This window comes from Pipistrellus kuhlii, unplaced genomic scaffold (assembly GCF_014108245.1).
Source record: "Pipistrellus kuhlii isolate mPipKuh1 unplaced genomic scaffold, mPipKuh1.p scaffold_m20_p_3, whole genome shotgun sequence".
Classification (NCBI taxonomy): domain Eukaryota; kingdom Metazoa; phylum Chordata; class Mammalia; order Chiroptera; family Vespertilionidae; genus Pipistrellus; species Pipistrellus kuhlii.
Genome location: NW_023425529.1, coordinates 97126762 through 97139092, shown reverse-complemented (window position 1 = coordinate 97139092; position 12331 = coordinate 97126762). Strand labels below are relative to the sequence as shown.

Sequence of the window (12331 nt, the reverse complement as noted above, 5' to 3'; positions counted from 1 at the left end):
GTTTAGAAACAGTTTAGCTAGAGAAAAAGCACTTTATTATTTATATTTCTTGGGGTGATTTGTGTCTAAGTGAGAGAGGAGTCCTCACCTTTTCTTAATTGTATATGGAGATTTTGGATTTTTTTTTTTTCAGGGTTTTGAGCAAGTCAGGCAGGTTAGGGTTTGATGAAAATCTTAAATTGATCTGCCTTATATTGAATCTGTTACAGATTTACATGTGTACATTATGAGTTTGTACTAGAATTAGTTGACCCCACAGCTTGAAGTGATTGTAAGAGCTACCATTTATTGAATACTTAAAATATATTGTAAGTATTCAATAAATTTGGTCTTAGAACAACACTGACAAATAATAGCTTTATTTGACTGGTGAGGAAACGGAGGTTAAAGAGCTCATATGCACAAATGTCATACTGCTCCTGGAACTTGTTTTTTTTTAAATGCCAGATAGAGGGTGTAATTATTGCCAAAAAAACCCCACAAATCTTGTTTTATCTATCTATATATATAAAAAGCTAAGGGACCAACCATACGTCCTTCCAACCACCCAACCAACAAATGGTATAAATGACGCCCACTGGCAATTGAAAAATAAATGCTGACTTGCGTATGCACGATACCTATAAAGCTCTTTCTTCTAATTAATTTCCTTTAAATGTGCATGAATCCATGCACTGGGCCACTAATATGTTATATTTATCTTCATCCCCCATGCATACTTTCTCCCCACCCGCTTCCTTCTGGGTTATTTTGAAGCAAATCTAAGACATAATATTTACTTATAAAGCCTTAGCTTTTATCTAAAAAGATAGGCCCCTTTTGAAAATATAATGACAATAGGATTCTCACAAATTATTTTTTACATTAACCATTATTTAGTGGTTTTAAATACCCTATCAGTTCAATGCCTAATGTATGTCTTAGAATAGTCAGTTTTTTCCAGTCACATTCACACACATTTAGCACTTAATTGATGTCTCAAGTCCTTTGATCTATAACAATTTCTCTTCCCATTTTCCCCCTTATCCTATCTAATAAAGAGGGAATATGCTAAATGACCATCACTTCATCACAAAGATAGCTCCACCCACAGCTGAGACCAAGTTCCCATAAGGAGCCATAACAAGCAATCAGCAGGGACCTGAGGTTATGCCCTCCCCCGCCCCCATGGGGATTGACAGGCAACCTCAGGCCATGTCACCCTGCCTGGGTGGGCTTGACAGGGGACTTCAAGGCATGCTCCCCCTGGTCTGGGCTGGGGGACCTCAGGCCACATCCCCCATCCTGGCACTGGGCAAAGGAACTTGAGGCTCCTCTCCCTGCCCGGCAGGGCTTGACAAGGGTGGGACTGGCTGGCTCTGGATCTAGCCCAGTGGTCAGCAAGCTCATTAGTCAACAGAACCAAATATCAACAGTACAATGATTGAAATTTCTTTTGAGATCCAAATTTTTTAAACTTAAACTATATAGGTAAGTGCATTGTTATTAACTTAATTAGGGTACGTGGTATTTTGTGGAAGAGCCACACTCAAGGAGCCAAAGAGCCGTATGTGGCTCACGAGCTGCAGTTTACCAACCATTGATCTAGCCCAATGCGGGGGTGGGGGATGGGAGAGTGGGGGGTAGGAGGGCAGACTGGTCTGGGTCTCACACAATTTTGAGGTGCATGTGGGTGGTTGGGAACTTGACTCTGGGTCCCAAGGTGAGCCCCAGACTCTCACAGGAGGAAAGTTTTCATATACATTTTACTAGTTTTCTTTAACCTCTGATAGCAGTATTAAATTATTAAGTTATTTTCTCTTATCCCCTTTTAATGTGCATGAATTTCATGCATGGGGTCATTAGTCTTTAATAAGTGGTCATTTTTTTTCTGTAGAATTTCTCATAGTCTGCATTTTACTCGCTCTGTCTCGAATTTTTTGTAAACTAGTAGTTACATCTAGAAACTTATGAAATGTTTGTTTGACTTTTTTAATCAAGAAAAATGTGTGAGTGATGCTGAATACTTCCTCTTTTATAACACTAAGAGATTTATAATGCATGATTTTTTTTGGTGTTAAGATGTTAGTCTGACCCATCAGTTATAAAATTTGTCATTTATCTAAAGGTTTTTAGCATTGATGATCACTACTTAAATACATTATTTCACTGGGAATATACCTAAATTCATCATTTCACTGGCAAAAGTAAAATATTCTTTTTTTTTTTAATATATTTTATTGATTTTTTACAGAGAGGAAGGGAGAGAGAGTGAGTTAGAAACGTTGATGAGAGAGAAACATTGACCAGCTGCCTCCTGCACACCCCCTACTGGGGAGGTGCCCGCAACCAATGTACATGCCCCTGATCGGAATCGAACCTGAGACCTTTCAGTCCACAGACTGATGCTCTTCCACTGAGCCAAACCGGTTTCGGTGAAAAGTAAAATATTCTAATTTATCATTTCTTCATATATTATCTAGAAACCAATAATGAAAAATAATTTAATCCTCAGCTACCAATTAACCTGAAATACTGTTCATATATACAAGGTAAGATAAAAAGCAAGATTTCAAAATAATCACATAGTTCCCTGGCATCTTAACCAAATAATTTTTTTATTTTTAGTGTTATGAATCCATGATTTAAAATATTTTTCATTTGTTTCAATGGATTTACAGCAATTTGAAGCTCAAATCCTCCCATCATAAGGCAATGAGAGACCCTCAAGTAGGCTACTTTGTCCTTTTTTGCATCATTCTCATTATCATTGATGTGCTATTCCACCATTGCCCATATCCTGCCCCAACTTGAACCATACATTCTTCTTAGAACACTGGTTGCTTCTAGTGAGAGGTAGAATTTACAAAATACAATGTGGATACTAGAGATGCAGAGCAATAACTTGGACCCACTAGTCGGGATACTGTCCATGCTTACACCAATTACAAGCATATGCAATTTCAGTTTGTACCCAATGAAACATTATAAATGATTGTCAAATTACAAATGAGTAATATGTAGATTGATTGTTTAGAAACAGTGTGCCAATAGAAGTAGTATTCCAGAGAATAGCTATTTCAAAGCTAGCTCCTAATTATATGTGTAAGGGATATTACACTAATAAAAGAGAAAGATGCAGATTGACCATACCTTTGTCATGCCAACCAGCCAATCAGGCGTGAGTATGGTGGGTTAATTTGTATACACAGTCACCGAGCGGCCAGGGCGGGATGTTGTGTCATCACTATGGGAATGATGCAGGCATTCCACACTGCCCTAGGTGCTCCAGGTCTCTGCCCAACGTGGGAAGGTGGAAATGCAGCTCCGGCTGGAGTGAAGTGGTGCCAGCAGCCAATGGAAGGAAGGCCCATTATTGCATGAGCCTTTGTGCATCAGGCAATAATATTTTTTTTTTTCATTTTTTTATTAAGGTATTATATGTGTACATATCTTACTATTGTCCCCCCCCCACTCCCATACATGCCCTTACCTCCCAGTGTTTTGCATCCATTGGTTATGCATAAATGCATGCATATAAGTCCTTTGATTAATCTCTTTTCTCTCCCACCTCTCCCTAACCTTCCTGCTGTAATTTAACAGACTGTTTGATGCTTTACTGTCTCTGTATCTATTTGTTCATCAGTTTATAATGTTTTTTATTATCCATAAATCAGTGCAATCATGTGGTGTTTTTCTTTCATTGACTGGCTTATTTCACTTAGCATAATGTTCTCCAATTCCATCCAGGTTGCTTCAAATTATAAGAATTCCTTCTTTTTTATGGCAGCATAGTATTCCATGGTGTAGATGTATCATAGTTTTCTGATCCAGTCATCTGGTGATGGGCACCTAGGCTGTTTCTAAATCCTAGCTATTGTAAATTGTGCTATTATGAACATAGTAGTGCATATATCATTTTTGATTGGTGTTTCTGATTTATTAGGATATTATATATTCCTAGCAGTGGGATTACTGGTTCAAATGGCAGTTCCATTTTCAGTTTTTTGAGGAAACTCCATACTGTTCTCCACAGTGGTTGCACCAGTCTGCATTCCCACCAGCAGTGCATGAGGGTTCCTTTTTCTCCACATCCTTGCCAACACTTGATATTTGTTGATTTGTTGATGATAGCAATTGTAACAGGTGTGAGATAGTACTGCATTGTCATTTTGCTTTGCATCTCTTGGGTAATTAGTGACTTTGAGTATGTTTTCATGTGTCTCTTGGCCTTCCTTCTGTCTTATTTCAAAAAGATTCTATTTAGGTACTTTGCCCATTTTTTAATTGCATCATTTATCTTCTTTTTATTAAGTTGTATAAGTAGATGTTGGAGATTAAACCTTTATCAGTGATGACATTGGCAAATATGTTCTCCCATACAGTAGGCTTTCTTATTGTTTTGTTGATGGTTTCTTTTGCTGTAAAAAAGTTTTTTATTTTGATGTAGTCCCATTTGTTTATTTTTTCTTTAGCTTCCATTGCCCTAGGGGCAGTATCAGTGAAGAAGTTCTTTTGGCATATGTCTGAGATTTTGCTGCCTGTGGATTCCTCTAGTTTTTATGGTTTCCCGTCTTATGTTTAAGTCCTGTATCCATTTTGAGTTTATTTTTGTGTATGGTGTAAGTTGGTGATCTAAAGTAAAACTAGATCACTAATTTACACCATACACAAAAATTAAAGGGGCTATAATATTAATAGTGCATGGCACTGACCAATATTTGATACATATTCTACAAGTTTGATACTTTACTCCAGAAAATATTATATTTTGAGTTGAAATATGGAGGTAAGTGCCAAGAATTCTTAAGCATTATTAGTCCCCAGTATGGGGATTGGGAGAATCTTCCCTTCATACCCTGGGTCAATCTGGTCCTGGATGGGAGGTCTGCCTTCATCCCACATGTTCCAATTGTTATATGAACTTGTCCTCTGTCACATATAGGCTCCAAGTAGGGATGGTACCTCACTATATGTGTGAACAGGTTTCGGGGTTTGGCACATCTAAGAGCTAATTGTACTTCTGTAATTTGTTCCCTATTCGATCTGGGATGACAGAACCCTAGGGAATGACAAGTGGGAAGAGACAGTCTCTTAAGACATTAATACATTACACAGTTCTTAAGACTGGTTTGAATTTTGGAGTCACCTCCAGATCATTATTAATGGACTAAAAACTGAGAATAAATATTCCAACCAAGGGGGGGAAATTACATAAATGATACAGCGTTCGAACACAACAAATGTAAAAAAGGTGAACCTAACAATTTCTTTTTAACATATCTGCTTTTAGATTTCCTTTGTTGCATTTGTTACTGCTACAGAAATGCCACCTCTCCATCGACATGAAGAAGAGAAGTTCTTCTTAAATGCTAGAGGACAGAAGGAAACTCTACCCAGCATAAGGGACTCGCCTACTAAACAGCTTTCTATTGTTGTGCCTTCATACAATGAAGAAAAGCGGTGTAAGCCCGTTTTGATTTTCTGGTAAAGGATGATTTGGGAAGAGAGGGAAATTTATAATATTGCATTTTACTGCCTTTCCCAGAACTTTAGTAGATATGGGCTGTGGTGAGTATCTAATTAGTTGGTAGTTGCAGCTCAGAAGAGGAAAAGAGAATATTAGCTATGAGGCTATGAGCAGCAGCATAAAATAGTGAGACTGAAGTGGACTTGAGGAGTAATGAGCAAGATATGAATAGCAGACAGGTGTTCCAAAATGGTGCGTGCAGGAAGGTCCCAGAGTAGCTTCTTAGATTATATGTTTTTTTTCCAAAAGTAAACTGTGTTAGAACTTGATAAATCATTTTGCTAGAGTAACTTCTCACCAACACCAGTGAGGTGTTCCTAGACCACTCCCTGAGTCAGTGGAGAAGGACTATTTCCAACCTCAATTCTTGTCTTTTCATATACACTGAGTGGCCAAATTATTATGATCTCTGAACGCATAATAATCTGGCCACTCAGTGTATATCCTATATAGTCCTATATAATACAAGGCTAATATGCAAATTGCCCCCTTGACCAGGAGCTCAACCAGCAGGCAGGCCAGCCAACCACCCTTGTCTCCTCCCCCTGGCCTGGCTTGCTGCACCCCACCCATGCACAAATTCATGCACCGGGCTTCTAATACACTAAGTGGCCAGATTATTATGTGTTCAGAGACCATTATAGTTTGGCCATTCAGTGTAAATGAATTTGTAAGAGAGATCATGATTACAGTGTGAAAAACCAATTTATTAAAGCAATTAAAGCATGTACCTTTATTGAAAAAGCAAAGCAAGCAAACCTATATATCTGGCTTATGAAGCACAGATGGGCTCTCAACTAATCTGAAGAGCAGTTTGGATGGGGGTCCGAGGTATTATATACCCTCCTTTCTATAGGTTACAAAATTCCTTTACTTAATATTTTGATACAGATTAATTCACAAGATTTCCCTACCACCCACCCCCTTTTTTTTAAAATTGATTTCAGACAGGAAGGGAGAGGGATAGAGAGAAACATTAATGATAAGAGAGAATTATTGATTCGCTGCCTGCTTCATGCCCTCTCCTGGGGATCAAGCCCACAGCCTGGGCATGTGCCCTTGACTGAAAATGAACTCGGGACCCTTCAGTCTGCAGACCAACCACTCTATCCACTGAGCCAAACCAGCTAGGGCAGTGGTTGGCAAACTCATTAGTCAACAGAGCCAAATATCAACAGTACAATGATTGAAATTTCTTTTGAGAGCCAACTTTTTTAAACTTAAACTTCTTCTAACACCACTTCTTCAAAATAGATTCACCTAGGCCGTATTTTGTGGAAGAGCCACACTCAAGGGGCCAAAGAGCCGCATGTGGCTGGCGAGCCGCAGTTTGCCAACCATGGAGCTAGAGTTCAATGTCCCTTTTTTTTACTTTGTTGTGGCCTTCCCAGAAATCATGAAAAACACCTGGCAACTTTACCTTGCCAAGCCTTGAGACTGCCGGCTTCTCTGCTTAAGAAGTAAAAGTGCCCTTTTTTTCTATCCCCTTTTTCCCTCCTTTTCTGAATTCTCTCATTGAGGGTTTTAACCATTTGCTCTCAACTGTCCTTCACTGGGAAAGATAATGACTTGTTAGTTACAAGCTGGATGCAGATTGCCCACACTGTTTGGCCTTGATTTAACTTTCCTATCTCAGTTTCCCTAATCCTATAACAATTTCAAAAGCAATTTTTAATGTACCTTTTTTTTTTTTTTAAGTGCCTATAATGATGGATGAAGCTCTGGGATATCTAGAAGAGAGACAGGTATCATGTTTTCTCTTTTAATATAATGTCTCCAATTAAAAGTAGACCAGGTTACCAACTGGTGGATCCCAGGTGAGATCCACTGTGAAAGGCAATGTTGGTTCTGCGTGGGTCATCATCACTGGCCCCTGTTCTCAGCTTGTTACTAGGCAACCCCAGCAGGTACTCACTTCTACCAGAGGCAGGGAGGTGACCTGAAAGCAAGCTGAAAGCTGACATTTCCCTTATGTACCCACCTACCTATGTTTTATCTTCTCTTGCCTGATTTTATACATAAAATTGAGTGATAGAGTTTATGCAGACTTTGTATAATATAGCACAATGCTGCTTTCACTTCTGTGATTTTTTAATTTATTTGAAAGACACAATTAAGGTGAAATTATTTTGTATTTCTTTATTATTCTTAAGAGTCCCCCCTCATTTATTTTCCTCTTTTTTTCCTGCTAAAGAAAAGAAAGGTAATATGTGCCACTGTTTTATAGCATCAACTGCTGTTGGAATCTTCTTGAAGAGTTTAAAAAAACAAGTAAGCTTTGTGGCTGAATTTTTTTAAAGAAAATTTCTTGTTTTGATTTACTTTAGGTTTTTTGTGTGTGTGTGTGTGGAAAGGGAAGATAGAAGAGTCATCAAAAGAGAGGAGCTCAAATTATCTACTCAAAAATTAAATTTCAAAGAGAAAGAGAATTGAGGTCTTATTGTAGGTGACTATCTCTTCTATTACATGTAATTTTATACCAGTCATATAGACTAGTTTTTTGTTGTTGTTTTTAATGAGAAAATGGGGCAAAAATGTTAACTTGCCTAAGATCATAAAGCTAAGAAGTGCATCCAGGTTGGAATCTACACTGTCTGACTTCAAACTTCTTGAGTTTCTTTCTTATACACCTGGTAGCATCTCACAGATGTACTCAGCACCACAAGAAACTGGCTCCTTTACTGACATGCGACAGGAAAAGCAGGATGCTCACAGAGACTTAGTATCCACCCTCTATTCCTACCGAGGGTCTCTCCTGTTTGTTCTGGCCTTTTTATCTTATGTGGTTTATTCACTACTTCATATACATGTTAACACTACAACAATTATTTTTAAATTATTTTTAGAGTTCTTTATGGCAGTTATGCCAAACTGTGGTATGTTATTTTTGCTTCTTGCAGAAACAAGATCCTACTTTTACTTATGAGGTGATAATAGTTGACGATGGCAGCAAAGACCAGACTTCGAAGGTAAGTAAACTTGCTTTTAGAATTGCCAGTAGCTAGAAAATATGGAATAATTAATTTAGCAGGTGTAAAATCTTAGTTTTGTTCATCAGAGAACCCTCAAGTTTATTTATTTTTTTAAAATACATTTCATTGATTTTTTACAGAGAGGGAGAGGAAGAGGGAGAGAGAGTTAGAAACATCAATGAGAGAGAAACATCAATCAGCTGCCTCCTGCACACCCCTTACTGGGGATGTGCCACAACCAAGGTGCATGCCCTTGACTGGAATCTATCCTGAGACCTTTGAGTCCACAGGCCAATGCTCTATCCGCTGAGCCAAACCGGCTAGGGCAAGAACCCTCAAGTTTTGCTAAATACTTTCCATTGCTACATTATGGGTAGTAGAAGAAGCAGAGATTTTATTTATGGAAAGCTGGAAACTATATCTATTATTATATTCCACTATTTCATAAATCCAGGGAAACTTTGAAGATCAGCAAATGTGAGAGAACATGCACAACAACAGTTCACCTTGGCCTCTGGGGAACCCTCCTTGCCTGTCAATTTATGGTACCTCTTTTATTAAGCATGATTCTGTTCTTTATGCCACATCTTGTCTGACAGATTTTAATGCAGTCATTTAAATATGAAGATGCCTTCATATTACCACTAGGTATCAGATATGTCCTTGGTCATACCCCCATCTAGATTTACCCATAGGACGTAACAGTGTCTTTAAGTATTATCCCCTCTTATTCCTCCATTCTTAGACCTGTAGCTGCCAGGCCCAGGTACACCTAGTTTTGCAGTAGTACATTTATTAAGTCTTGCCAGTGACCCTGGTAAATTACTCTTCAAACATCTAAGTGTTTTTATTATTAACTAGGGGCCTGATGCACGAAAATTTGTGTACTCGGGAGGGGGTGTACCTCAGCCTGGCCTGCACCTTCTCACAATCTGGGACCCCTCGGTCCCTCGACCTGACCTGAGATTAGGGCCTATTGGGGTTTTCCTTCCCCGGGCTGGGACAGCTGGCCCCACCCCCTTGGCTGCCACAGATTGCCATCTGTGTAGCACTGTTCCTCCCTCCCCTGCCACCTGTGGCCTCCCTCTGCAGGCAACAGGCTGGGTGCAATGGCTTGGCTGACCTGGGTCTCCCTCTTTGCTGGGGAGGGGGACCAGCCCTGTGAGGGGCCGTCTGCCTACCTGATCACCCCTAACCCCTCTGCCTGCCTCCTGATTGCCCCTAACCGCTTGCTTGGGAGTGAGGACAGCCCTGCTAGGGATTTTCTGCCTACTTGATAACCCCTAACCATTGGCCTGCTTATCTGATCTCCCCTAACCACTTGTCTGCCTTCCTGATCACCCCTAACTGCTGGTCTGCCTACTTAATCACTCTTAACCCCTCTGCCTGTCTGATTGCCCCTTACCTCTTTCTTGGGGGCAGGGCCAGCACTGACTTCAGTTGGTCAGCCTCTGGTTATTACTCGTTGTTTTAACCCAGATTTTTTATATATTAGGATGTTTCACATTTTTTCTTTGATACATACACACACACACACACACACACACACACACACACACACACACACACACGTACATACATACATACATATAGGCAGGATATTTCTATTTTTATAATAAAAGATTCATTTATGGTGCTATTAATATTCTTGTTACATAGCAACATAATGTACCTTATAATAAGTACACAGGGAAACACCTGTTTACTTGATTATTCATCAGTAATGATTTTTATTAAATACCAAATATACCAAGTATACATGAAGTTCTAGGCGCCGGAGGAACTATACAAATACATGATTCCAGTCGTTTGTGCAAGAAGCCTTTAGGACATTTGTACAACATTTTCATAAATTCTGTAATGCAGGTAAAAAGTGCTGAAAATAAAATATTGTAAAGAATTTGAGAGAAAGAGAAGTGACTTTTGATCTGAACTTTTAAGGATAGTTATGACTAAAAACATGGAGGATAGTATTTTCAGATTGAAAATATAGTGTAAACAAAGGCATAGAGGCCAGACAGTATTATGGGAACTGCTTTGAATAATGGATGTCAAATGAAAAACATAAACATAGACTATTCCAGAAATTTGTTAATTACATGAAAGGAAGGGCTTAGAAAATAAACATTGATCACTTCCCGATTTGTTAGAAGCAGCAGCAGCCCAGTTGAGGAAAAGCAACTTTTCAATTCTCATATCCTTCCTCATTACAAATTTACCACAGCTCCAAATATTGCACGTCCTAAGCAGTAAGAAATAGCCAGGACATTAAGATTTATCTTCGATTACCTCTGTTCTTTTTAATTGGAAATAGAAAGCTTTACTAGAAGCCTTATCCTCCAGCAGACCTCCAGTAGACTTCATTAGCCAGAAGTTGGTGACATGACCACCCATACCTGCAAGGAGGACTGGGAAAGTACTTGGCAAAGCAGATCTAGACCAATCATGATTCATTGTCTAGTCCTGTACACACTGTCACTATGTAAGATTGGAGCCATAATAGTAAGGAAGAAGGAGGCATTATTTGTTGGGTAGGTGGCTAACAGTGTCTACCATAATGCTGTAATAGGAGTATGTACAAAGGACTATAGCTGCATTTGTTCATTGAGATTAATCAATTCTAGACTATGTGTCAGGCACTAGAAATAGTAAGATTAGCTTTTAAGTAGCCCACTACCTGGTGGGCAAGGTCTGCAGTTACATTATGTGATGAGTAAATGTAGGAATCTCTTTCACGTCCCACGTGGAAAGGGTTCCAGTCAGGGTTCAGGTTCTGGAGAAGGGCCACACACAAATGAAAAAAGACTTGAAGAAATTCAATTTGACGATATGGTTGGGCAGCGGGGGGTGCGGGGGGGGGGAGGGCCAGGGAGCAGGCAGTAGTCCAACTCTAGTGGGAGAACTACTCCTGCCATCCATTTTATTGAGGCTTTGGGAAAACATCTTAGGCAAGATAAACAAAAATGTACATGTAGCCCTTAGGCAGGAAATAACAGAAACTTTCACGGGACAAACAAGGCGGAGGCTGCTAGCAATATCTCAACTAAAGGGTGAGTGGTTAGAGCAATTAAGGTTGTTGACCAGCCTTCCTGGCTTCCTGTCAACATCTCTCTTTTAGTGAAACTGATTTGTTTCCGACATCTCCCCTGTTTTCTTTCCTTAAAAATTTTTGCATATGCAGACTAGAAATAAACAAAAAATGAGACAAGCAACAATGGCTATGCTGAGAATCAAATGAAATCAGTCTGCAGTAAGTTTCTTTCTGGGCCAACATTTTTTTAATCCCAGATTCAATGTCCAACAGCTTTTTGAGTTCATGTCAGCAATGGTATCTGGATGGTGAACAAATGGTGGCTATGCAGGACCAACCTCTGGTTTGGTCCTGGGCAACCTGCACTGACACACAGCTGCTGTCTGCTAGCATGGCAAGGCGTTGTCAGCGTCTTCCATGTCTGGATTGTTTCTCCTCTTGTCTTCATGGCTGAAGTATTCCTGTCAATTCCACTCTGTTGCAGGAATCCACATGGTCTTGGAGTTGTTTTCTGAAAAGATACAAACATATTCTCTACCAAAAGTTAATAATGGAATCCTTTCTATAAATTTTACTTGGGATCTTTTTTATTTTTTGCCCAAACGATTTTCCTTTGTCTTATTCTGACATCATGTGTGTTTTTCGTCCTGCTGTTAGCATTACAAATGAAAATTAGTTTTTAAAGGAAAAAATTTTTCTGGATATGTTTCCTTACATAATATTTTTCCACTCCCCCCCCCCCTTTTTTTAAATTTAATTATTAGGAGGCTTTTGGAAAATTTTTATAATGTAGTTTTCAAATTTTTACTTTTTTGCACA

At 39.2% G+C, this 12331-nt stretch overlaps 1 protein-coding gene across 5 annotated transcripts in view; it reads left to right on the top strand.

Annotated features, from left to right (window-relative positions):
* ALG5 (ALG5 dolichyl-phosphate beta-glucosyltransferase) overlaps positions 1-12331 on the top strand; it is a 107500-nt gene that overhangs the window by 945 nt on the left and 94224 nt on the right. For 3 of the 5 annotated variants that reach the window (XM_036454982.2, XM_036454980.2, XM_036454979.2), the window contains exons 2-4: positions 5273-5444; positions 7208-7254; positions 8410-8478. In XM_036454982.2, the coding sequence (XP_036310875.1) occupies positions 5273-5444; positions 7208-7254; positions 8410-8478 (288 nt within the window). Of the gene's footprint in view, positions 1-2494; positions 2532-5272; positions 5445-7207; positions 7255-8409; positions 8479-12331 lie in introns of all 5 variants that reach the window. The other 2 variants (XM_036454983.2, XM_036454981.2) reach the window with 2 other exon arrangements.